General features: G+C 43.5%; 1 protein-coding gene across 2 annotated transcripts in view; it reads right to left on the bottom strand.

Annotated features, from left to right (window-relative positions):
* Positions 1-27,188, bottom strand: part of HAUS8 (HAUS augmin like complex subunit 8) — a 135,113-nt gene that overhangs the window by 25,315 nt on the left and 82,610 nt on the right. For both annotated transcript variants that reach the window (XM_029614170.1, XM_029614169.1), the window contains exons 7-9: positions 24,665-24,739; positions 11,807-11,965; positions 4,431-4,569 (exon numbers count right to left, since the gene is read on the bottom strand). In XM_029614170.1, coding sequence (XP_029470030.1) covers positions 4,431-4,569; positions 11,807-11,965; positions 24,665-24,739 — 373 coding nt within the window. The remainder of the gene's footprint in view (positions 1-4,430; positions 4,570-11,806; positions 11,966-24,664; positions 24,740-27,188) is intronic.

The following is a 27,188-nucleotide window of genomic DNA, read 5'->3' as shown; positions in this document are numbered from 1 at the left end:
ACAGAACTAGTCCCAACACCGATCCCTGTGGCACTCCACTTAACACCAGTCTTTCTTCAGAGTAGATTCCATTTACCATTACACAGTCTCCTATCAGTCAACCAGTTTGTAATCCATGCCATTAATTATGCGCTCTCTCCCAAGCTTCTCATCTTATTCACAAGCCTCCTATGCAGGACCGTATCAAAAGCTTTGCTGAAATCCAAGAATATCACATGTGCTCTTCCTAGATCCAATTCTCTAGTCACCCAATAAAAAAAAATCAATAAGATTTGTCTGACAGGACCTTCCCATGGTGATTTCCTGCTGCCTCGGGTCCAGCAACCCACCTGATTGTAGATAGTTCACTACCCTTTCGTTCAGTAGTAGTAGTAGTAGTAGATTTATCAATGAAACATTTCTTCCTTAATAAAAAAATCCTTCTATAAGCTACAGCTCCTTAAACGTCTTCGTCCCCTCCTCTTTTACCAAGATTTTCGAACTATTCTCCAATCCTTAATCTTTTCTGGCTTAGACTACTGTAATGCCCTCTATTTAGGACTTCCCGATTCCATAATTCATCCCTTACAAATCGTTCAAAACAGTGCAGCTCGTATTTTATCAGGTACTCCTGTTCGAAAACATATTACACCCATTCTTCAATCTCTTCATTGGTTACCCATAAAATATAGAATAAAATATAAAATTCTCACTATCATTCACGGTCTAATAAATAACTCATCTTCCACATAGCTCTGTTCACTACTTCGCATTTATAAACCAGCACGACATTTAAGATCTCTAACCCAAAACTTACTAGATATTCCCTCCCCACAACAGGCTAGACTAGACATCACCAGAAGAAGGGCCTTTTCAGTAGCAGGCCCCTCTCTCTGGAATTCTTTACCCAATCCACTTCGTCTACTATTCAATTCTCAACAATTCAAAAAATCATTAAAAACATATCTATTTCAAACAGCATTCAACATACCTTCACAATCCAATCAACAACACTCCACTACCTATTATCCCTCCGGGCTTCCATAAGTTTATCTCATTTCTCTTCTCATCTCAAATCCCCCCTCCCTACCCTTTTCCTTCCCATAATTATAAAATGAACCTTGGCCCAGCTCCATTATTAGTTAGACTTTTTGTTAACACCACTACCTTTTAAGGTATATACCAGTTTTTGTATTTTAATATTATTTTAATTTAATTTAATTTTCATTTTTACTTTGTAAACCGTTTTGACAAAAAACCCTGTTTTGAAAAGCGGTATATAAATACTTTTAAATAAATAAATAAAATAGTGTCTCCATTAAATTTTCCCACCACCGAGGTAAGGCTAACCAAACTGTAGTTTCCAGCCTCCTCTCTGCTCCCACTTTTGTGAAGCGGGATCACAACCATTCTTCTCCAGTCTCATGGCACCACTCCCATTTCCAGCCAATCTATTGAAGAGTTCTTTCAGTGGACCCGCCGGCACATCTCTGAGCTCCCTCAGCATCCTGGGATGTAGCTCATCCAGCCCCATGGCCTTATCTACTTTCAGTTTACCTAGCTCTTCCCATACATTCTCTTCTGTAAATGGAGTTTCTTCTACTTCCTCCCCATCTATGGTCTTTTCAACCAGCAACGGCCCTTCTCCAGGGTCTTCTTTAGTGAACATATTTCTGCATTTTTTCATCTCTCTCTACACATCACCTTTACAATTTCACTATACCTCTTTGGGCCTCCCATCTTTCTCTGATATATCTGAAACAAGTTTTGTCACTTCACTTTCTCTCTCTAGCAATCCTTTCTTCCAACTGACTTTTTGCTTTCCTGATTTCTCTGTCTCTCTCAGTTTCACCAGGTATTCTTCTCTGTGTTCCTCTTTGAGATTATTCCTACTTCCTGAACGCTGTTCTTTTTGCCTTTATTTTTCCAGCCACCTCCTTTGGAATCAGATCGGTTTCTCTTTTTCCCCTTACTCCTGTTTACTTTTCTAACATATAGAGTTGTTGCCTTTGTAATAGCTCCCTTTAATTTGGCCCACTGTTGTTCCACCTCCCCCATTATCTTCCAGTCTTCTAGTTCTTCCTCCAAGAACATCCCCATTTTGACAAAGTCCTTATTTCTGAAATTCAAAACTCAGGCCTTCATGCACCTTCTCTGTGATATCAAACCATACTGGTGCTCATGAGGGCACCAACTGGACGTTAGAGACATTCTCATTTGTGACACTAGATTATCACACTCTCCCTCTTGGTTTTCATTACCATTTGTTTGAGTAGAGCCACTTGAAGGGCATCCATTCTCTCTCTAATTTAGTAGATTCCGCATAAGGGATACTCCAATCCACATCCAGCAGATTAAAATCTCCAATAAGCAACATATTTTCCTTCTTTCCCACCTTTTGGATGACTTTGATCAGATCTCTGACCAGCTCTTCTGTCTGAGTTAGAGGCCTGGAGACCATGCCAATGTAAATGGAAGTACCATCTTTAAAAAAAAAAAAAAAAAGACAGCCCATAATGCTTCTTCCTTAGCCCACATCACTTGCATTTCAGTTGCATGGATATTGTTTGATATAAAGAGCTACACCTCCCCCTTTTCTTTCTTCTTGGTCCTTCCTTAAAGTTATAGCCCAGGATGGCATATCCCAATCATGAGACTCAGTGAACTAGGTCTCCATAACAGCAACTATGTCCAAGTCTGCTTCCAATATTAAGGCTGACAGATCTGGGATCTTATTGCCCAGACTATGAACATTTGTGGTCATAACTTTCCAATTTTTTTCTCTTTGGTTTGCTGCTCTTCCTAGACATCTTTTCTGCTATTTTGAACTGTGATTTTGTTGTTTTCTCCTCCCAATTCCTGTGTTGCTTGGTGGTGACCTGGCAATTTCATTGGCTACCTTGAACCACCCCTGCCCTTTAGTTTAAAATGCTGATAATGTACGATCTGAATTTTTTGCTTAGCATCCTGTTTCCTGCTAAAGATAAATGTAGACCATCCTTACCATATAACCTTTTACTTTTACATATTTGGCCCCAGCCTCCAATATATCCAAAACCACCTTCTTTACATCATGATTTGAGCCAGAAATCTAAGCTTTCTATATGGCAGAGCCTTTCCTTCCCCTTTCTGTGAACAGGTAATACTTCCATTGCCATATATTTAATCTTCTTCCCTAGCTTTTGGAAGTCTTTCTGTACTGCAAGGGTACCATTTCTAGCAAGGTCATTGGTTCCCAGATAGATAACATTTGTATTTGAGCCTCTACTTTCTTTTATAATTACATTGATTATCTAGTTGGTGTTTCTATTGGCTGAGGATCCTGTAAGGCATTTAACTGTTGCCTCCCCATCACAATGATTTCCCAAATTGGTTCCTTTGAGTCTCCCAGTGAAGCAGTTTTCTTTTATGACCTTTGATAATGTTTAAGGGTTTCTGGGTACACTGAGTTACTACTTCCCTTTCAGACATCACCTCATTTTCCATTGCTGGAGTTTCTTCATTCTCCAATGCAGAAAAGGTATTATTGTAAGGGTAACAGCTTGGAGGTGGATGTTTCTTCATCATAGGCCTTATTCTACCAAAGTCTACTGTAATCCATTTATTCCTGGATTTCTGAATCCTGGATGTTTTGACTTCTCTGTGGGAGTGCTCCAAAGTTGGGGAAATTGGGCATCTTCTTGCACATCTTGTTCTATCAGAGCCCACTGTAAATAATTTTTTTACTGGGTTTCTGAATACTCTGTGGAAGTTGGGAGAGAGATACTGTATGGTACAAGGAAAGTGAGGTGGTAGCTCCAGGCTTCTCTTCACTTCTTTGGTAGGATGCTTGCTATAGCTCCTGTGCTCTGCTTTTGTGCAAGGCCAGGGAGCCTACTGGGAAGAGATTCTTGTGGGGAGGCTACTTCCAATACCGCCTTGAACTTTCATTGATTGGGGAGGGGATGCAGGACTTGAAATATTGCACAGCAAGTATGTTCACAAGTTGTTGGGGGTGGGGGGGATTCAAATGCAGCATATGCTTTAGCCTGCACTGGCTTCCAGTAGTGGCAAGAGGCTTTGAAATGCTGCATTCACAGTTCTGTAGTTGATCTTTAATCTGCCTAAAATTAGGGTGAAAAATCTGTTTAAACAGATTGTCACCTTTGGAAAAAATCTGAATATATGGTTGAAAACTGGTTTAAACCAAAAATAAAAGGACCCTAAATATTTCATACATATTAGCAGATAATATTGGAAAGCAGAATATTATAGGGCAGTATGTTGTCATTCAATAACACCCTGTGCACTACATAAAACTTCAGTAGGCTTTGCATTGCATAGTCCCTAGGAATGGGCATGGTTCTCTATTTGTATAAATACTCTCTGCTCCCACAAATAAAAAGAATGCTGCAGTAGATTGGCAAATGTATCTGAGCACAGAATGGAAAAAAAATGTTCTTTGGAGATACCCAAGTACTTCTGTCTGTTTCCTTCAGCGTGGATGTGCTTCATGGGCAGCTCATGCCTCGTGGAATCCAGGGCTGTGGCAAATGCTTTATAGTCATTCTTAAAACTATCTGCTGCAACAGAGGGAGCGAGCACTTCTGCCTGAGGAAAATAAAATAAAAATAAGCTCACTCTTCAAGGAACCAGATCCTTGTGCATTCTGCCAGATACAAACCATCTCTTAAGAAAGGGATAACCCGCCCCCCACCCTGAGAAAGTATGTTTGCTTACCCTAAATGATGTTTGCTGTATATAGCAGGATGAATTAACCATTACATGTGGGTGATGTCATCCAACGGCACCAAATAGACTTCACTCCAAGCTATAGAGCTTTGAGCTATATTGAGCATGTATGGGAGTTCCAGCATGGGTACTGCCTCATGAGCCTCCTTAGTAACAGATGAATTTACTTGTATAGTTGACTCTCCAGGGAGGTGGGTGGGTATTCCATGGCTAATTCATCCTGCTATGTATGGAAACACTATTTACAGCAAACATGCTTTTTCCATAGATAAGCAAGCTGAATTAGCCATTAGATGTGAGAAGTTCCAAGCTGAGAGTTGCACCGGAGTGATTACATATGGGCCGATACAGTAAAGTCCGTGGGAGAGCGGGCAAATGCCCGCTCTCCTGGTGCGCGTGATTCACTATGCAAATTAGGCCTGGCGGTAAAAACAGGCAAAAGGAGGCGCTAGGGACACTAGCTCTTCCCTAGCGCCTCCTTTTGGACCGGAGCGGCGGCTGTCAGCTGGTTTGACAGCCGACGCTCAATTTTGCCGGCTTCGGTTCTCGAGCCTGCTGACAGCCACGGGTTCGGAAACCGGAAAAATTGAGCGTCCGGTTTTCAACCCGTGAGCAGAATTCAAATTTTTTTTTTTTTTTTTTTACACTTTTGGTAACTTTCTGACCTCCAACTTAATATGGCCATGATATTAAGTTGGAGGGTGCACAGAAAAGCAGTTTTTACTGCTTTTCTGTGCACTTTCCCGGTGCCTGAAGAAATTAGTGCCTATCTTTGGGTAGGCGTTAATTTCTGAAAGCAAAATGTGCGGCTTGGCTGCACATTTTGTTTTCTGAATCGCGCGGGAATACCTAATAGGGCCATCAACATGCATTTGCATGTTGCGGGCACTATTAGGTTCGGGGGGTTGGACGCGTGTTTTCGGCCCCTTACTGAATAAGGGGTAACACTAGCGCGTCGAAAACGAGTGTCCAATAGAAGGTTAACACATACAGTTAACCTATCGGGCTGATACAGTACAGTGCGCTCCGATGGAGCGCACTGTACTGTATCAGCCCGATAGTAAGCAACCTAAACTCCACTGTGAAGAGGGGACTTAGAGAAAACAGATTTTGCAAAACTGCTTGTCCAAATCTACCATCATTCTTTGAAATGTTATCAAGACAGTAATGGGAAATGAATGAGTGAACTGAAGACTACATCACAGCTTTGATGGGTACTTCTCAGAGATGAGCACAGAGGAAGCCATAGCTTGTACTTGAAATTTGATAGAGTCTGTAAGTCGGAGTCTCTGCTAGATGAGTGCAATTGGCTATCCAATTAGATAAAACTAAAATTTGGCAACCACTAGACCAAGGAGGTTATGGTCATACAAGACGAAAAACTGGTTAGCTTGAAGATGAGGCAGAGTACATTTTTTTGTAATATGCCTAGGACCCTTTGCAGTGAAGATTATGGAGGGCTCTCTCACCTTCATGTACATAAGGCCTTGAGAAGAAGGTAGATAGTACAACAGTGATATGAAAAGCTGCAATTATTTTTGGTAGAAACTTTGTATGGGTTCAAAGAACCCCCCTGATGTGACAGAACTGCAAGCATAGAGGGTGTGGACAAGAGTCTGGAGTTCACCAACCCTTCTCACTGAGGTGACTGCAAAGAAGAAAATAACTTTTCAAGATAAGAACTTTAAAGGAGTAGATTCCAAGGGTTCAAAAAGGAGGCTTAACCAATTGACAGAAGACCACATTGATTTCCTATGGAATAGGAGGATTTTGTATTGGGGATCTGATATGCCAGAAACCTTTCATAAAAATGAGACAAGTGGATATGTAGAGATTGGTTTGTTGTCCATCAAAGTTTAGTAAGCTGCGATGGTACTCTGATGTACTCTCACTGAGGCAGTGGTGAGGCCTGAATCATAGGGGCAAAGCAAGTAATAAAAGTTGCAGAGGCTCATATGAAAAAGGAATAGAATTATGTTGGCACCAGATAGAAAATCCTTTCCATTTGAAGGCATAGTTTTTTCTGATTGAAGACTATCTAGATAGATATCTGATGGTAAATGAAGATTGGCCATCACTGAGTGCTCAATATCCAAGCTTTGAGGCTGTGGACTCAAGATGACAGGATGTTCTTTCATCCTAATATGAGTTAGAAGAGCAGAATCTGACTAAGAGGTAAGGAAGGACTTCTAAAAAGCTTGAAGCAATACACATACCAAATTTGTTTGGGCCATGCTGGCACAATGAGAATAAGGGAGGCACAATACTGAAGAACTTTCAGTACTGTCTCGGCAATGAGTAATATCGGTAGAAAAGTGTACATGAGGCATTGGCCCCAGTTGAGAAGGAAAGCATCTTGTGCTAGTTTGTGTTCGCTTGGTAGAAGGAGAAAAATTGATTTAGTTGTATTTTGCTGTGATACAAACAGGTCCGCTGTCAGTAGACCCCCAGAAGTCAAATAGTTTGCTACTATTTGTTGCAGAGACCATTTGTGAGGTCAAAACACTCTGCTGAAACAATCTACTAGAATGCTGGAGGAACCTAGCAAATAAGTTGCTTGCAGGGTCACTTGATGTCATTCTACCAGGTTCAGATTTTCAGCACCTCCCAGCAGAGAAGCCATGAGCCTGTTCCTCCCCGCTTGTTAATATAAAACATGACAACCTGATTGTTTGAATTAAGATGATTTTGCTGTGGAGGAGGATACATTATATCACTCTTAACTCCAGAAGATTGATTTTGGTCCCACAACCGCTGCTTGAGGCATCTGTTGCAAGGACGAGCTGATGGGAACACAAATGGAGTGGAGTACCATCATGAAGCACATAAGGATGCAAGCACCATTGCAACTCCTTTGCCACTGGTGGAGTGATTTATACTACTGAAGACAGAGGTTGAGTGACTTGATTCCACTGGAGATAACATATGTGAAGGTAGGTTACGGAAACTACATGGATGGCCATTGCCATATAACAGAGTATTACAAGGAGCCTTTTGGAAGTGGACATCCGATTGGCAAGATGCATTTGGATGAGCGAGATCATGGTCGATCTCTGATCACTGGGCAGGAATGCCTTCTGAAGCATGGAGTCTATGCAGACCCCTATGAACTGGAGGCTCTGAGTGAATTCTAGGTTGAATTTTCTTTTTTTTTTTTTTTTTTAAACTCTTTATTTAGAGAGACAGAAATACAGAAAAAATACTGTGAGAAATTAAATCCATGAGGAAAAAAACGGGGGAAATACAATCCAGCAAATTATATATGAGTAGCTTAAAATGTCAGATATCATTCATTCCTCACAATAAAGCAGTCTCAAAATACTATATGGTCTCCAAATGGGTTCATAGTGTTGTGCAGTGTTATGAAGAATGTAGGACATGCGCTCCATAATGGCCACTTCAGCAACCACTCTTTTCCAATGTTCAAATTAAGATTTCGATTTCCAATAATAAGCAACAAGTTATCCTAGCAGCACGAAGTAGATAAGTTGCTGTAGCCATTTAGTTGGGGGAGCTGCCTCCCACTGCCCCAGCAACCACAAGGGGGCTGTGAGTTGAACCGCAAAATGCGTGATCTGCAGGATATCATCTTGAACCTGTAACCAAAAATACATAACAGGCAATCTCACCACATACGTAAATACAAGGCAGTAAAACCACAACCCTCCCACTCAAAGGACTAGCAGAACTGAATTTAGTGAAAAATAAAGGGTATCGATATGTTCTAAGTACATCGAGATAGCTGGAAAGTAGCATGCCAGACTGCCCCCCAATCATCATCAAAATGCAAAGATAAATCTACATTCCATTTATTAATAAGGGTTGGCCTGGTCTCCAATGTTTTGGTCCCATCCTGTAAATAGATGTAAAAACGAGAAATCAATTTAGATCAATAAAGGGAAGTTGTTAATAATCGTTCCAAGACCGTTCAAGGTCGTAATAAAGAAAAGTCAGATGCTCCTAGGTTGAATTTCTTAAAGTTGATGAAAAACCCTAAGCTCTGAAGAAGACATATGGTTATGCCCAGAGAGTGGAGAACTGCTTCTCAAGAACTTGCCAACTGTCCATGTATGGGAAAATGAATTCCTTGGCAACGAAGGTGCATTGCTATTACTACAAAACATTTTGTAAAAAAAAAGACTTGGGGATCAGAGAAGAGGCAAAAAGGAAGGACTTTATATTGGTAGTGGGAAGAATTCACTTGAAACCATTGGTCACACCAATGGGCTGGGTGGATGAAATACGTGCACAGGCGTCCTTGATATCCAGGACACACATCCATTCGCCCTGCTGAATAAATGGGAAAAAAGTGTGCCGAGGTTGTTCATTTTGAATTTTTCCTGGAAGATATGCTTGAGGAGCCGCAGGTCAAGGATCAGTCAATCTCCTGACTTTTTGGGAATAAGGAAATATCTAGAGTAGAAACCCTACTTGTATTGTAATGCAGGGAAGATCTCTACTGACTGGTGCAGCAGATTGAATCTGTGGGAAATGAGAAGGATCCGGAAAGGGCAGTGAATAGCATAGAAGGTATGAAGCTTGGGAGAAATACAACAGATATCCATGTTGTACAATGCTGAGCACCCAAGAGTCTTTGGTTAGACACTATTTGTCCTACTACAGGAAGAGAAGGATGGGAATTGATGACTGTATCAAAAGCTGGGCTTTTTTTTTTTTTTTTACACAAGCAAGCTCCACAAAGGAGCTGCACATCCACCAAGGAGACAGAGAATACTGGTGGGCTAATGTCAGGGTAGGGCTATGTGTCAGTGATATCAGCGAGTCAGTTTTATTCTATTTCCATCCCACTAGTGTGGATTGACCTGCCTGAGTGCAGAGGAAATTTGTAATATGTGAGGTCTTCCAGGAGAGAAGAATGTTCCAGAAGATCTGATGATATTTTCCAGTGGATTCCTCATCCAATCATAGGGAAACTGACTCACTCAGCTAGCATTCCAATGTTGAAGAAGGGTAAAAAGGATATTCTTCTGATTGAGGTTTTAGAGGATCAGCCTGATCTATTGCTTCCAAACAACAGGACTCCACTGCAATCTAGAGTGTTGAAGAGTAATATGAGGTTCTGATTATGAACACACCCACAAAGGTAAGCTTGGGACGCCAGTCTGAGTAACTGCCGAAGCAAGAGTTGAAAAGAAGGTTTGGAATGAACGTTCTATCTGCCTCTTTTGTGAGTGAGGTAAAGAAATTCTTCACTATCCCCACAACATGGTCATAAGATTGCTGTGTCCTCTGGCCTGGGGAGAAAGGATGGACATCATCTGAAAATAAAACTGGTTCTTGCAGAGAAATAGGTAGTATGAGGACTTTAGCACTATCAAATAGATAGGATCTATTTGAAATTGAAAACCTTCTGCTACCAAGCTTTGGAATGTTAGTTGTTTAACTGAGAAGCAAAGGGCAAGCTGACTCCTTGTCCTATAATCTTGGATGACTAGTGAATTGTTGTATAGGTAATCCTTTCTGGCCCCAGGAAGATGAAGTGGAATCTCCTGGCTATTAGAGAATCATGCACTCTTTTTGGGCTGTAAGCTCGAAGAAAATAGCGGCATAACAAGAAGAAAAACGTGTCTAATACATCATGGCCTACATCAAATATATCTGTATATGATGAAAAGATATCGCTGCGTCTGAAGAGTCAACATGCATCGAGTGCGTTGGAGCATTGTTGTAGGGTGTGTCAATGCATCCATACATGACTACACTGCCTCGGTCTTTCGGCACTTCAATGCACCATATTGAGATGAGGCCTGCACAATTAAGCTAGCATCGATGCACCTTGTGAGGATTGTTTATGCTTCTTCAATGCAGATAGAACTAGCTCAAAAGGAGTGATGCCGCATACTTTTGCCAGCATCCAAAGCAGATGAACTTGATCCCCGCAGCCATGGCCTTTGCAGACAGGAGAATTTTGGAATGGCTTTGGTCAATGGCTTTCCTGAGAAGGAAGATAATGCTACTGCTATTCCTGACAGATTTGCACACTTCCATGCATAAGGCCCTGGAACATTGTGGGTATGTAATCATCCAACTACAGGCTTCACAATCTTTCTGGTTGTGATTTGCTACCAGACAGTGGTAGCATAAATTGGGGAAAGTCATGTCCCTCAGCGACAGCCACAGACGGCCAGCTCTTGAATCCATTCACTGTCTTATACTTTTTCTTCTGGCCTAACATTTTCCTGCAAGAGAAAACCTCTCCCCCCCACTTTTTTTTTTTGGTAACATTTAGAAGCAGTTTGTGTGGCTGCAGAAGCAGCAATGCAGAATAAATTTTCTTTAAAAAAAAGAGATGAAGTACACATCCATGCTTTAGCTCATACAAAAAATGACTGAGGCGGCTCATGAAGCAACATCCATGCGGAAACGCCTACACATGCTCAGTGTAGCTCAAAGTTCTACAACTTGGAGAGAAGTCTGTTTGGTACTGCTGGATATCATAATGGCTAATTCAGCCTGCTTATCGATGGAAAACAATACATTGCTAAGGTTTATTCTGGAGAAGGCAGAATCAGACCCCTTCGATAATGCTGTGGATAGAGGTATGAATCTTGGATTCTGTCCACCACAATGCAGGTGGCAAACCATTAATCAGACCTAACAGAGATGCTATATAAGCACACATAAAATAAATAGGATTCCCAGTTTCTACTCAGTGGATAAATAGAGACTGCTTCAATTTCACCTCTTTTTGTAAAAAAGAACCCACCACAAAAAAATTAAAAAAAAAAAAAAGATGTCTGAGGGCAAACCAAAGAGACTGATTGACAGCATGCAGGTTTGGAAGCTGAAACATAGCAAGCAAAAATAAAATATAAGAAAAAGAAGGCACAAACTGATGTTACTTTATCAAAATCGCTTTTTAGTTACTCGCCTTTCCTAAAAAAAGCTTAAGACAGAGTACAAATATAAACAAAAATATATTCCAAAAGCTCAGAACCTAGATGTCCTCATTTTAAACAGTTTAGCATTTTGCAAAGTTATGTGTGTGTCTGTCTTTTGGTTATTTTGTATCAGGGATGTGCATTCATGCATGAATATTGCCCTCTCCCTCCCATAAGCCCCAGGTTTAACAGACCTGTTTAGCCAGCAACTCAGCAAGTTCTTGCTCCTTCTTCCACATGAAGAGTTTACGTTTTTGCTCATATATCTTCTCCTGTAGGCTCTCTCTTTCTTCACATACCATTAACAGATTCTTTTCAGCTTTCTCTTCTAGATGGCTAATATTTCTTTCCATCTAGAAAAAACCCAAGTTACTTTTTATTAATATGTATATTGATATATGACCAGAATCTTTGGCATTTATATAATGTTTTGTAACAAATTACATGTAGGTACAATCAGTCCCTGGCCTAGACAACTTATACTAGGAGTGGGCATTTCTGGTCCTTGAAGATCACAAACTGGTCTGGTTTTTAGGATAACCCTAATTATGCATGAAATAGACAATGCACATATACATTTCTCTCATGCATATTCTTTAGGGACATCCTGAAAACCAAACCAGTTTGTGGCCCTTGAGGACAGAGTTGCCCACCCCTGGCTTACACTTACAGACAAACCTGAGGCAGGAAGGTTTATCATGGGAATAAAGCTTACATTAAAATATTTTTAATGTCATGCTTTTAAATATATGCAACTATAAGCTCCTCGTGGCAAATATTTTCACTCTTTATATCATTTACCTAATGGCATACATAGTAAATGATGGTAGAAAAAGACCAAATTGGCCCATCCACTCTGCCCAGTTGCAATTCTTCCAATTTGGATAGATGAGCATATAAAATTCCTATACTGAACCCAATCAATACCAATTAATAGGCCCCCTTCCCCTGTCCCACTCACTCTTATCTTGTGCGGTATAAGATTCACGGATCATTTACTTTTATTTAGACCATAAATACCATTAAGCTGCAGACCAAAATAAGAATTTTGTAAAGGCATAAGACCTTCATGGTCACGGAAGTTCATGGTCAGCAGAGTCTTTAGCTAATATTTATGCCAGTCAAAGAGAAATTTTCACAAGCTACACAGAATCCAGTTGTCTCTAGATTTCACAGTTAGTTACTAGAACTTTGGGGAGATACACCCCATATAAAATCACATTTCTGTGTTTTGTTTACTACTCCTAGATCCATTTGGCCAAGATAAAAGTGCAGAGTCTAAGCCGTTAGCCCAGGATGGCCTTTTGGCTCATACTGTGAACCTGTTCAGTATGGGAGGGGTTGTTAATCCCCTGCTACACAACCCCGATCGGGGACAGGATAACTTTAAACAACCATTGCCAAGGCAAGAGGACTGAATCTCTTGTTAAATTTATAAACACTAGAGAGCCTGATCATCTGCTTTAAAAATTATAGAAAAACAAACCAAAAAAATCAACCAATCCTACAGCACACTGAGTTGAGTCTGAGACACTAGAGGAAAGGACTGTTTTGTATTGTACTCTCTGAAGTATGCAAATATAATGCGCATAGTAATGATGGCAGAAAAAGACCAAATGGTCCAGCCAGTCTGCCCAGCAAGTTTCTTATGGTAGTAACTGCCACTCCATGCAGGTTACCCCCATGTTGTTGTTAACGGTAGTAATATTTACAATCCAAACAATTGTCAAACCCATAACAAAATTACTGCAACATTTTTACAAGGTGAGCAGCCTTCTTGATACTTCAGGCGATGCTGCTTGAATGTGTTTTGCTTTTAGACTTGACCCTAGAAGCAGTCCTATGTTTTTTCCCTAATGTCTGCATATCCCTTTCCCAGACTGTAAAACCAGGGGCCCAGCATTGGCTGCTGTCTGAATCCCGCTTTTGCCTTTCGCAAAAAAAAAAGTATGATGTGAGAATCCAGTTTCCAAATTTATACAGCCATGCAAGTGTCCGGGCACAGCCACAATGGTGGCAGCTGCACTGCCAGATAGAGATAGGTACTCTGCTCAGGTATACATGCCCTTTTGGAACAGTGCTTCTCAATTCCTGTTCTCAGATGCCATCTTCCATACAACATCCAAGGACCTTATTAGAAGCAATTACCATGAGCCAATACACCCTTTCCCTCCTCTGTATGGAACAATATATGATGATCCGGATGAAGAAAACAGCATAAGCACTGGAAAGTTAGATGCAAAGCATTGACAAGGAAGGCAAAGAGGGAATATGAAAAGAAGCTGGCCGTGGAAGCAAAAACTCATAATAAAACCTTTTTAGGGTACATTTGATATAAAAAGCCTGCGAGGGAGTCATTTGGACCATTAGATGAGCAAGGGGTAAAAGGGGCACTTAGGGATGACAAAGCCATAACAGAGAGACTAAATAAATTCTTTGATTTGGTATTAATGGAGGAAGATGTGAAAGAGAAACCCATGCCAGAAATGATATCCAAAGGTGATGATTCAGAGGAAATGAAACAAATCTCAGTGAACCTTGAAGATGTACTATGGCAAATTGACTAACTAAAGAGTAGCAAGTCACCTGGACCAGATGGTATACATACCAAAGTGCTGAAAAAAAAACAGAGAAATGAAATTGCGAACTTGCTGTTGGAAATTTGTAAACTATCATTAATATCGACAATGGTATCTGAAGACTGGAGGGTTGCCAATATAACACCAATTTTTAAAAAGGGATCAAGGAGTGATCCAGGAAACTACAAACCAGTGAATCTTATGTCCATGCCAGGCAAAATGGTAGAAACTATCATAAAGAACATAATTGCTGATAGGTATAGTTTAATGGGACAAAGCCAACATGGATTTAGCCAAGGGAATTCTTGCCTCACCAATTTGCTACATTTATTTGAGGGCAAAAACAAACATGTGGATAAAGATGAGCAGTTGATATAGTGTATCTGGATTTCCTGAAAGCATTTGACAAAGTCCCTCATGAGAGACTTCTTAGGAAATTATCTTCATGGGATAGGGGGCAGGGTCCTATTGTGGATTGCCAACTGGTTAAAAGATAGAAAACAGAGTAGGGCTAAATGGTATATTTTCCCAACAGACAGGCCAATACAGTAAAGTGCGGCCGCGGTTACCCTGCTTCTAACCCGCTTTCTACTCACAATTTGGCCGCATTAGTCCAACCTGCGATTCACTATCCCTTTTAACCCATCCTTACCGCTTCTTTAAATCAACGGGTAACCCTTTCCACCCGCAGCATGTATATGAAATGTAAACGATCGGATTAGCTATTCCCTCCCATACAGTAACTGGTGCCCCGATTATCGCTTTTTAAACCTGCAGTTTTGCCGCGCGTTTAACCTGCTAATTTACCGCCTACCCTTACCCCTGCGTTAGAGGCAGGGGTAAGGGTAGGCGGCAAACTTTCCCCCAGCCCCCGCTCACCTGCCCTGGCCGCGTCCATGGGTGCCGGTCTCCGGGGCAGCCCCAGTCCTCTCTCCCCTCCTCTCAAAGCAACTTTAACCAAAAGAAAACCTAAAAACCTAAAATCCCCTCCTCCCGAAGCAAGGCAGGCGAAAAGCGACGCGACATGTAGAGTATTGTGAATAAGTGTAACCAAAGTAAACTTACTTTTTCTTTCAGCCCTCTCTGCCCTCCTCCAGAGGTGCGCACCGCAGCTCCCCTGCCTCCCGGGGGCAGCCAGCGGCGAAAGCTTCTTCCAGCGGCCCCCGCGGGCAAAAATGGACGAACGCACGCCCAAGCCAGCGAAAGCACATGAACGGGCATGCGTGACGTCACGGCGTACGTTCATATGCTTCGCTGGCTTAAGCGCCCAAATTGACGGGCCCCCAAGTCAGCGAAAGTGTATGAACGATCACGTATAACTACGTTCTTCAATCCGAGTAACTGGAACATAAGAAAAAAACAGCAGCAACAGTAGTAGCAGACACGAGCGGACTCTCCCTTAACCTACCTGGGCGGGCGTCTGGACTGATCCTTGGTACTACAGGAACGAAAATTATCAGGTAAGAAACTAATTTTCCTTTCCCTGTACGTACAAGGATCAGTCCAGACTGCTGGGATGTACCCAAGCCGCCTTAAATGGGGTGGGACCCAGAGAGTCCCGCTCGAAGCATACTGCTCCCAAATGACTGTCAGCGGACCACGAACATCCAAGCAATAATGCCTGGCAAATGTATGCAATGACTTCCAAGTGGCCGCCCTGCAAATCTCCTGGCAAGACACCAACTGGCTTTCAGCCCACAAAGCCGCCTGAGAACGCAGAGTGAGCCTTAAGCCCCTCAGGTACAACCCTTCCGCAACCAATGTAAGTGGACGCAATCGCGCCTTTCAACCAGCGGGCGATAGTCGTCTTGGATGCTTGAAGACCCTTCTTGGGCCCATACCACAACACAAACAAGTGATCCGAACTTCGAAACTCAGTCACCTCCAGGTACCGCAGGAGTACTCGACGGACATCCAAACGCTTCAAATCCCGACCTTGAGAGGACCGGATCTCCTCCTCCGTAAAGGAGGGTAATTCCACAGTCTGATTAACATGGAAGGCCGATACCACCTTAGGCAAGAAGGAAGGTACTGTGCGTAAAGATACTCCGGACTCCGAAATATGCAAGAACGGTTCCCTGCACGAAAGAGCTTGAAGTTCCGAAACGCGGCATGTGGACAAAATGGCCCCCAATACTGTCTTGAGAGTCAAATCTTTCAAGGAGCCTCTCCTAAGAGGCTCAAACGGGGACGCGCAGAGACCACGGAGGACCAAATTCAAACTCCAGGATGGACACGGAGCCCTCACGGGGGGGGGGGGGGGGGGGGGACGCAAATTCCTAACGCTGCGTAGAAAGCGCGCGACATCAGGGTGACAAGCAAGCGAAGAACCATCAACATTGCCTCTCAGACAGCCCAGGGCTGCTACCTGAACCTGAAGAGAGCTGTACACCAAACCCTTCTTCAAACCTTCCTGCAAAAACATGAAAATATGACTCAAGGAAGCCGTACACGGGGACAGATGTATGCCGCTGCACCAGGATTCAAAAACCTTCCAAACCCTAGCATAGGTAAGCAAAGTAGAGGACCTGTGAGCCTGAAGGAGAGTATAAATCACCGCTTCAGTGTACCCTTTCTTTCTCAGTTGCTTCCGCTCATAAGCCAAGCCGCTAGACAAAAGTGATCTGCTAGATCGAAAAATACCGGACCCTGACTTAGAAGATTCGGAATGTGACCGAGGCGCAGGGGTCAGTCCACCACTAGGTTGATCAGATTCGCGAACCATGGCCTTTCTTGGCCACTCTGGGGCCACCAGAATCACTAGACCCCGGTGGTATTCTATGCGCCTTAACACTTTTCCCACTAGAGGCCACGGGGGAAATACATAAAGGAGGATGTGCCCGGGCCACGGGAGCACGAGTGCATCCACCCCCTCTGAACAGTGTTCTCGCCTTCTGCTGAAGAAACGAGTCGCCTTGGCGTTCAACCGCGTCACCATCAAGTCCAAATGTGGGATCCCCCAATGTCGAGTTATGAGGTGCATCGCCTCTGCCGACAGCTCCCACTCTCCGGGGTCCAGATGTTGTCGACTGAGATAATCCGCCTGGACGTTGTCCACTCCTGCGATATGGGATGCCGCGATGCGGTCCAGATGTCGTTCCGCCCATGCCATTAACAAGGCCGCCTCGTCCGCCACCGGGCGACTTCTTGTGCCGCCCTGCCTGTTTATGTATGCCACGGTGGTCGCATTGTCTGATAGAACTCGCACCGCCCGACGGTGCACTAACTGGAGGAGTTGACGAAGGCCAAACAAACTGCCCTGGTCTCCAAGCGATTGATGGACCAAGCGGCTTGTCGAGGGGACCAACGTCCCTGTACCGCCCGGGACTGACATACCGCTCCCCACCCTGGCATCTGTTGTCACCACAATCCAATGTGGGGGCTCTAATTCCACCCCCTGAAGAAGATGGTCCGGAATTAGCCACCACGTGAGGCTGGTCCTGGCCGGTTCCAACAAGGGCAAAGGCATGTCGTAGTCCTTGGACCTGGGATCCCAGCGGGACAGCAGCGCCCTCTGCAGAGGCCGCATATGAGCAAACGCCCAAGGAATCATTTCCAGGTTGGACGCCATGTGTCCATTTACCTGCAAATAATCCCAGGACGTAGGCAACGGTAGCTCCAACAGGTTCCTTACCTGATCCATGAGATTGACCATCCGTTGGTGGGGAAGAAACACCTTGCACAGTGAAGTATCGAATCGGGCACCCAGGAATTCCAGTTGCTGAGTTGGGTCTAGATGGCTTTTGGCAAAGTTGATTACCCAACTTAATTTCTGTAGTTGGTCCACCACTGACCGAACCGCTCACTTGCATAGATCTTCTGACTTGGCCCGAATGAGCCAATCGTCCAGATAAGGATGTACCAATATCCCTTGAAGAAGAGAAGCCGCTACCACCACCAAAACCTTGGTGAAAATTCTGGAGGCCGTTGCCAATCCAAACGGAAGTGCGCAAAACAGATAATGGTCCCCGAGCACCATGAACCAGAGGAACCGCCGATGATGCTCCTGAATTCCAATATGGAGATACGCCTCGGTTAGGTCCAAAGAAGCCAAAAATTCTTCCTTGTGGACGGCCGCAATAACAGACCTTAGCGTCTCCATGCAAAAACACGGAAATTGCAAAGCCCTGTTGACCTGCTTCAAATCCAGGATTTGCCTGAACGTCCCTTCCTTCTTCGGGACTATGAAGTAAATGGAATATCGGTCGGTTCGTCGCTCGGCAGGAGGAACTGGGACCACTGCCCCCAGCGCCTGAAGACAATACAACGTCTGAGCAATCACTTGTTGTTTTGCCGGAGGTCCGCAAGGCGATACAAGGAACAGATCTCGGAGCGGTCGCGCAAAATCCAAAACGTAACCGCGACCTACAACATCCAGAACCCATTGGTCTGAGGTTATTTTGGCCCATTCCTCCCAAAATAAGGACAGCCGACCCCCAATTTGCAGAACGGAGGAATGGGCTTGTGTGGCTTCATTGCGCTGTCTTATTGGGAGTGAAGGTATGAGAAGCTCCCGAATGTTGAGGCCGTCTGCCACGAAAGGAATGCGACCAAGACGGGGACTGAGAAGTCTGTTGCCTCTGGGAGAAGGAGCCCCCTCTCCCCATCCGGAAACGACGCTGTCCCCTAAACCGACTGCTTGAATTCCCAAAGGGGCAAGATTGTCTGGGCTTGTCCTCCGGTAACTTATAAACCTTATTATCCCCTCAGTCCTTAATGAGCTGCTCAAGCTCGTCACCAAATAACTTCCCTCTGAAGGGAAAGGAACCCAGACGCACCTTAGAGGAAGCATCCGCCGCCCAGTGATGAAGCCAGAGTAACCGCCTGGCGGATACAGCCGAGGACATAGTGCGAGCCGAAGTCCGCAGGAGATCATATAAGGTATCCGCCGTGTAAGCGACCGCAGCTTCCATGCTTTTGGCCTGTTCCGCTTCCCCCGGTGGAAGGTCCTGGGACGTAAGCAATTGTTGGACCCAGCGAAGCATGGCCCTCTGTATGAGACTGCTACAAGCGGCCACTCGGACGCCCAGAGCTGAAACTTCAAAAATGCGCTTTAATACGATCTCCAACTTTCGATCCTGGATATCCTTAAGGGCTGTGCCCCCCCCGTCACTGGTATAGTGGTATGTTTTATCACCGCTGTGACCACTGAATCTACTTTGGGGATCTTGAGAAGTTCTAAGGACTCAGCCGGCAGGGGATACAACTTATTCATAGCCCTGCTAACTTGTAAGGAAGCCTCTGGAAGCTCCCATTCCTTAGAGACAATTTGCAACAACTTTGGGTGAAATGGGAAAGTTTTCAGGGGCCCCCGGAGCCCCACCAAGGCCTCATCCCCTGGGGACGAATCCACTTCCTGTGGAGGTTCCGGAACTCCCAATTCCTGTAACGCATGAGTGATGAGAGAATCGAGCTCATCTTTGCAAAATAAACGCAGGACCTGAGGATCATCTCCCTCTACGGACACCTGTCCGTCCAGATCCCCTCCCCCTACAGCGAGTAAGGGGTCCGGTTGAGGAGCTAAAGGCTCAGACTCTCCTTGTGGCTGGGGGCAGCGCTCCCCCGACTTGCTCTGATCCGGATTTGGACTCAGGGCCTACGCCTTGGGAGGCGTAGGCCCTGAGTCCTCCCAGCCCGCTTGTGCTTCCAAAAACGCTTTGTGCATTAAGAGCACAAATTGTGAAGAAAGCTGTGCTGGCCGTTTGAGATCATCCCCCGCGGGACGAGCAGGAGGAGGGAGGGAAGGAGAAAACCCCGAACCTGTGTCCCACTGCGGGCTGAAGGCCGGCAGCGAATGAGGAGGGAAATCTCCCTCCTCCAACGCTGACTCGTCTGAGTGCAGCGAGGACAAAATGGCCGCCGCCCCTTCTTCAGAGGGAGGCGGGGCTGACCGCTGAGGAACCGTGACTCTCCGCGAGTGAGAAGCAGCCGTCGAATTGTGGGCAGCGCCCGACCCCCAGGAGGGTCCCTTGCCCCCGGGAAGACATTGGGAACAGAGACCCTCCTGGGAGAGTCGCGCCCCCGTCCCCCCGCAAGCTGAACAAGCCGATGAGCGCGGCATGGCGCCGTGAACAGAGGAGTCAGGAAAAGCGCGCCAAAATTAATAAACACCAATCAGCACCTGAGAATGTAAGGGGCGGCAAAGCCACCCCCTCCGGAGTCCTGGGACCAACTGTGACAGGCTGGAGCTGCAGGATAGAGTGCTCTGCCTGCTCCCAACAGGTCTTACCGGCACTATTTTACAGAAAAGGAGCCAGGCTCCTTTCACCGCTCAGCTACTGAAATAGCCAGCCCCCCATCAGAGAAAAACCTCTGGACACTTGATCTGGTGATGGGGGGAGGGGGGGCATAAGAACCTGGCAAGTACCCAAAAACTAAGTCTATTCCATGTTACCATTGCTAATGGCAGTGGCTATTCTCTAAGTGAATTTAATAGCAGGTAATGGACTTCTCCTCCAAGAACTTATCCAATCCTTTTTTAAACACAGCTATACTAACTGCACTAACCACATCCTCTGGCAACAAATTCCAGAGTTTAATTGTGCCTTGGTAGAAAACTCCACAAACCATTAGAACATAAGAAATTGCCATGCTGGTTCAGACCAAGGATCCATCAAGCCCAGCATCCTGTTTCCAACAGAGGCCAAACCAGGCCACAAGAACCTGGCAATTACCCAAACACCAAAAAGATCCCATGCTACTGATGCAGTTAATAGCAGTGGTTATTCCCCAAGTAAAAACTTGATTAATAGCCGTTAATAGACTTCTCCTCCAAGAACTTATCCAAACCTTTTCTGAACCCAGCTACACTAACTGCAATAGCCACATCCCCTGGCAACAAATTCCAGAGCTTAATTGTGTGTTGAGTGAAGAAGAATTTTCTCTAATTAGTCTTAAATGTGCTACTTGCTAACTTGATGGAATGCCCCCTAGTCCTATTATTATCCAAAAGTGTAAATAACAGATTTACATCTACTCGTTCAAGACCTCTCTTGATCTTAAAGACCTCTATCATATCCCCCCTCAGCCGTCTTTTCTCCAAGCTGAACAGCCCTAAACTCTTCAACCTTTCCTCATAGGGGAGCTGTTCCACCCCCTTTATGATTTTGGTTGCCCTTCTCTGTACCTTCTCCATTGCAACTATATCTTTTTTGAGATGCGGAGACCAGAATTGTACACAGTATTCAAGGTGCTGTCTCTCCAAGGAGTGATACAGAGGCATTATGACATTTTCCGTTTTATTAACCATTCCCTTAGTGCTCACTCCCAAGCTTCCCATGTGGGACCATATCAAAAGCTTTGCTGAAATCTAAGTAGATCACATCAAACACTCTTCCTTCATCCAATTCTCGAATCATCTAATAAAAACATCAATCGGATTTGTCTGACATGACTTTCCTGTAGTGAATCCATGCTGCCTCAGGACCAGCAATCTAACTGAAGAGGAACAGTGTGCAAATCCACGGCTCTCGTGCTAAACTTTCAAAAGGGAAACTGATAAAAATGAGAAAAATTGTTAGGAAAAAAACTGAAAGGAGCAACTACAAAAGTAAAAAATGTCCAAGAGGCATGGTCATTGTTAAAAAATATCATTCTAGAAGCACAGTCCAGATGTATTCCACACATTAAGAAAGGTGGAAAGAAGGCAAAACGATTACCGGCATGGTTAAAAGGGGAGGTGAAAGAAGCTATTTTAGCCAAAAGATCTTCATTCAAAAATTGGAAAAAGAATCTAACAGAAGAAAATAGGATAAAGCATAAACACTGGCAAGTTAAATGTAAGACATTGATAAGACAGGCTAAGAGAGAATTTGAAAAGAAGTTGGCTGTAGAGGCAAAAACTCACAGTAAAAACTTTTTTAAATATATCCGAAGCAGAAAGCCTGTAAGAGAGTCAGTTGGACCACTAGATGATAAAGGGGTTAAAGGGGCACTTAGAGAAGATAAGGCCATCGCGGAAAGATTAAATGATTTCTTTGCTTCGGTGTTTACTGAAGAGGATGTTGGGGAGGTACCCGTAAGGAAGGTTTTCATGGGTAATGATTCAAATGGACTGAATCAAATCACGGTGAACCTTGAAGATGTGGTAAACCTGATTAACAAACTGAAGAGTAGTAAATCACCTGGACCGGATTGGATACACCCCAGAGTTCTGAAGGAACTAAAAAATGAAATTTCAGACCTATTAGTAAAAATTTGTAACCTATCATTAAAATCATCCATTGTACCTGAAGACTGGAGGATAGCAAATGTAACCCCAATATTTAAAAAGGGCTCCAGGGGCGATCCGGGAAACTACAGACCAGTTAGCCTGACTTCAGTGCCAGGAAAAATAGTGGAAAGTGTTCTAAACATCAAAATCACAGAACATATAGAAAGACATGGTTTAATGGAACAAAGTCAGCATGGCTTTACCCAATGCAAGTCTTGCCTCACAAATTTGCTTCATTTTTTTTTGAAGGAGTTAATAAACATGTGGATAAAGGTGAACCGGTAGATGTAGTATACTTGATTTTCAGAAGGCGTTTGACAAAGTTACTCATGAGAGGCTTCTACGTAAACTAAAAAGTCATGGGATAGGTGGCGATGTCCTTTCGTGGATTACAAACTGGCTAAAAGACAGGAAACAGCGAGTAGGATTAAATGGACAATTTTCTCAGTGGAAGGGAGTGGAGAGTGGAGTGCCTCAGGGATCTGTATTGGGACCCTTACTTTTCAATATATTTATAAATGATCTGGAAAGAAATATGACAAGTGAGGTAATCAAATTTGCAGATGACACAAAATTGTTCAGAGTGGTTAAATCACAAACAGATTGTTATAAATTGCAGGAAGACCTTGTGAGACTGGAAAATTGGGCATCCAAATGGCAGATGAAATTTAATGTGGATAAGTGCAAGGTGATGCATATAGGGAAAAATAACTCATGCTATAATTATACAATGTTGGGTTCCATATTAGGTGCTACAACCCAAGAAAGATCTAGGCGTCATAGTGGATAACACATTGAAATCGTCGGTACAGTGTGCTGCGGCAGTCAAAAAAGCAAACAGAATGTAGGGAATTATTAGAAAGGGAATGGTGAATAAAACGGAAAATGTCATAATGCCTCTGTATCGCTCCATGGTGAGAGCGCACCTTGACTACTGTGTACAATTCTGGTCGCCGCATCTCAAAAAAGATATAATTGCGATGGAGAAGGTACAGAGAAGGGCTTCCAAAATGATAAGGGGAATGGAACAGCTCCTCTATGAGGAAAGACTAAAGAGATTAGGACTTTTCAGCTTGGAGAAGAGACGACTAAGGGGGGATATGATAGAGATGTTTAAAATCATGAGAGGTCTAGAACGGGTAGATGTGAATTGGTTTTTTACTCTTTCTGATAATAGAAAGACTAGGGGGCACTCCATGAAGATAGCATGGGGCACATTTAAAACTAATCGGAGAAAGTGCTTTTTTACTCAACGCACAATTAAACTCTGGAATTTGCTGCCAGAGGATGTGGTTAGTGCAGTTAGTATAGCTGTGTTTAAAAAAGGATTGGACAAGTTCTTGGAGGAGAAGTCCATTACCTGCTATTAAGTTCACTTAGAGAATAGCCACTACCATTAGCAATGGTAACATGGAATAGACTTAGTTTTTGGGTACTTATGGCCTGGATTGGCCACTATTGGAAACAGGATGCTGGTCTTGATGGACCCTTGGTCTGACCCAGTATGGCAATTTCTTATGATTGTAAATAGTTCACTATCCTTTCCCTCAGCCTCTCCATTGATTTTCCCCACCACTGAGGTGAGGCTAACTGGCCTGTCGTTTCCAGCTTCTTCTCTGATACCACTGTTGTGAAGTGGGACCACAACCACTCTTCTCCAATCCCATAGCACCTCACCCATTTCCAGAGATCTATTGAACAGATCATTCAGCGGATCCTGTGGCAATTCGCCGAGTTCCTGCAGTATCCTGGAATGTATGTCATCTGGCCTCATGGCCTTGTCCACTTTCAGTTTGCCTAGCTCTTCCCATACATTCTTTTCTGTATACGGCGTTTCGTCTACCCCATTCCCATCTATGGTCCTGCCAACCAGCAGCAGACCTTCTTTAATGAACATCAAACTGAATTATGTTTGATATTTACGCCAGATATGCACTGTTTTTTCTTGGGGAAAAGCAGCATGGAATCTTGTCTACCCCTTGGGATCCTGCCAGGTTCTTGTGGCCTGGTTTTGGCCTCTGTTGGAAACAGGATACTGTGCTTGATGGATCCTTGGTCTGGCCCAGTATGGCAAGTCTTATGTTTTTATGTGCAGGGTTTGTGACCAGGGTTTGATCCAGCTCCTCATAACACCCCTTATCCTAACAAATTCCAAAGTCCTTTACAATCAACGAATATGGCACCATCAATAATGCCCCTCAATGGAAACACAGCCTTGTAGATTAGATTTCCTTATACAGTACTCTCTACAGCTTTCTTACCTTTATTGAGAGATAGGATAAGAGCAATGTCTGCGATTCCAGTATTTCTATCATTCCTTTTGGATCAGCAGGCAACTGAGTAAAAAAAGAGTGAGGGGCACTTTAATCTTGAACAAGCTTATTAATGAACAAATGCCATATTTATACATGAAAATATCAGAATAAAGCCTACAGAACAGCAATCCAGAGATGGAAAAAAAAATCTAAAGATTACCTGTCAAATGAACAAACCATTACAGATTAAAAGGGATTTTACTAGAAAGCAAGAAAGTTAACTTAGAGCTATAATGCATTGAATCTCAAGTAAGGTCTCATCGACCTCTAAAAGTCAGTGCTAGACTGATGAAATTACAGAACCACTTCAACCTAGCAAATTTAAAGAATCATTCAGCTAAAATAAAGTCTTGCAAATAAGAAGTTATCCTTGGTTTTGAGCTTAATTCAGGATTGTGTACATATCTACCTACCCTCTGACATCCCCCACCTGCTATGAGTCTCAGAGAGTTGTTGCCATAGTAAAGTACTACAGGATTCTCTTAGGTATATGCCAAGTCTTCCATCAGGCACAAGATACTACTTACCTGATAATTTCCTTTCCTCTAATGAAGGCAGGCCAATCCCCACAAGTGGATTGTGCACCTCTATCAGCAGATGGAGATGGAGTAAAAGCTGACGTCACGGACATATAGCCCCGCCATGACATCAGCCCACCAGTATTCTCTGAAAAAGCCAAACTGTTAATAGTTATGTTCAGTTATAATCAGTTTGTCCACAATCAACCACTCATGCTTTCAACCAACAAGTACACCTAGCTGGTTAAGACACTTACCAGTCCTCCAACAAAACAGTAAGAACAACACTCTGCCAGTACACACCTAAAGAACGAACTAAAAGCAAAAGTCAGCAGCCAAGGGTGGGTCGGGGGTTAGCATGCCTTCATTAGCGGAAAAAGATCTAGGCATCATAATGGATAATACATTGAAATCATTGGCTCAGTGTGCTGCGGCAGGCAAAAAAGCAAATAGAATGTTAGGAATTATTAGGAAGGGAATGGTTAATAGAACGGAACATGTCATAATGCCTCTGTATCGCTCCATGGTGAGACCGCACCTTGAGTACTGTGTACAATTCTGGTCGCTGCATCTCTAAAAGATATAGTTGCGATGGAGAAGGAACAGAGAAGGGCAACCAAAATGACAAAGGGGATTGAACAGCTCCCCTATGAGGAAAGACTGAAGAGGTTAGGGCTGTTCAGCTTGGAGAAGAGAAGGCTGAGGGGGGATATGATAGAGGTCTTTAAGATCATGAGAGACCTTGAACGAGTAGATGTGAATTGGTTATTTACCCTTTTAAATAATAGAAGGACTAGGGGGCATTCCAGGAAGTTAGCAAGTAGCACATTTAAGACTAATCTGAGAAAATTATTTCACTCAATGCACAATTAAGCTCTGGAATTTGTTGCCAGAAGATGTGGTTAGTGCAGTTAGTGTAGCTAGGTTCAAAAAAGGTTTGGATAAGTTCTCAGAGGAGAAGTCCATTAACTGCTATTAATCGAGTTGAGTTAGAAAACAGCCACTGCTATTAATTGCATCAGTAGCATGGGATCTTCTTAGTGTTTGGGTAATTGCCAGGTTCTTGTGGCCTGGTTTGACCTCTGTTGGAAATTGCCATGCTGGGTCAGACCAAGGGTCCATCAAGCCCAGCATCCTATTTCTTATGTTCTTGTAGACCTTTATCATACCCCCTTCATTCATCTCTTCTCCAAACCTAACAGCCCTAAATTCCTCAGCCTTTCAGATAGGGCAGCTGTTCCATGCCACTTATTTTGGTCGCCCTTCTCTGCACTCTCTCCAGTGCAACTATATATCTTTTTTGAGATGCGGTGATCAGAACTGCAGACAGTATTCAAGATGCAGTCTCACCGTGGAGCGATAAAGAGGCATTATAACATCCAAATTTAATTTGCCATTCCCTTCTCAATAATTCCTAACATTGTTTGCTTTTTTGATCGCCACAGCTCACTGAGCCAATGATTTCAATGTATTATCCACTATGATGCCAAGATCTCTTTTCTGAGTGATATCGCCTAAGATAAAACCTAACATTGTGTAACTACAGCAAGGGTTATTTTCCCTATATGCGTCACTTTGCACTTGTCCACATTAAATTTCATCTGCCATTTAGAAACCTTATCTTTCAATCTTGCAAGGTCCTCCTGCAATTTATCACAATCTGCTTGTTTATCTCAAGATACTGTACTACGTGGGGATAGTCTTGGGTAGTCATATTCCTTCCCATTCAGAGTTGGTCTTGTTCGAGGTAGATCTCCCCAGATACATGGTGAAAAGAGGAGATAGGAGCTTTTCTAGGAAGACATTTGTTCTGGGTAAGAAATCTTACTGGTTTGGAGGGAAGTTACGTCACCTTCTTATTGGCAATGGAGAAATTTGTTACAGGAGATGATGTTATGGAATCAATGGCATCCCATATTAAATTTTCTTTCAAAACCTGTTTTCTGGCAACA

Source organism: Rhinatrema bivittatum, chromosome 8 (genome assembly GCF_901001135.1).
Source record: "Rhinatrema bivittatum chromosome 8, aRhiBiv1.1, whole genome shotgun sequence".
Lineage (NCBI taxonomy): Eukaryota > Metazoa > Chordata > Amphibia > Gymnophiona > Rhinatrematidae > Rhinatrema > Rhinatrema bivittatum.
Note: the sequence above shows the minus strand (reverse complement) of the source record. Positions and strands in the feature narration are given on the sequence as shown.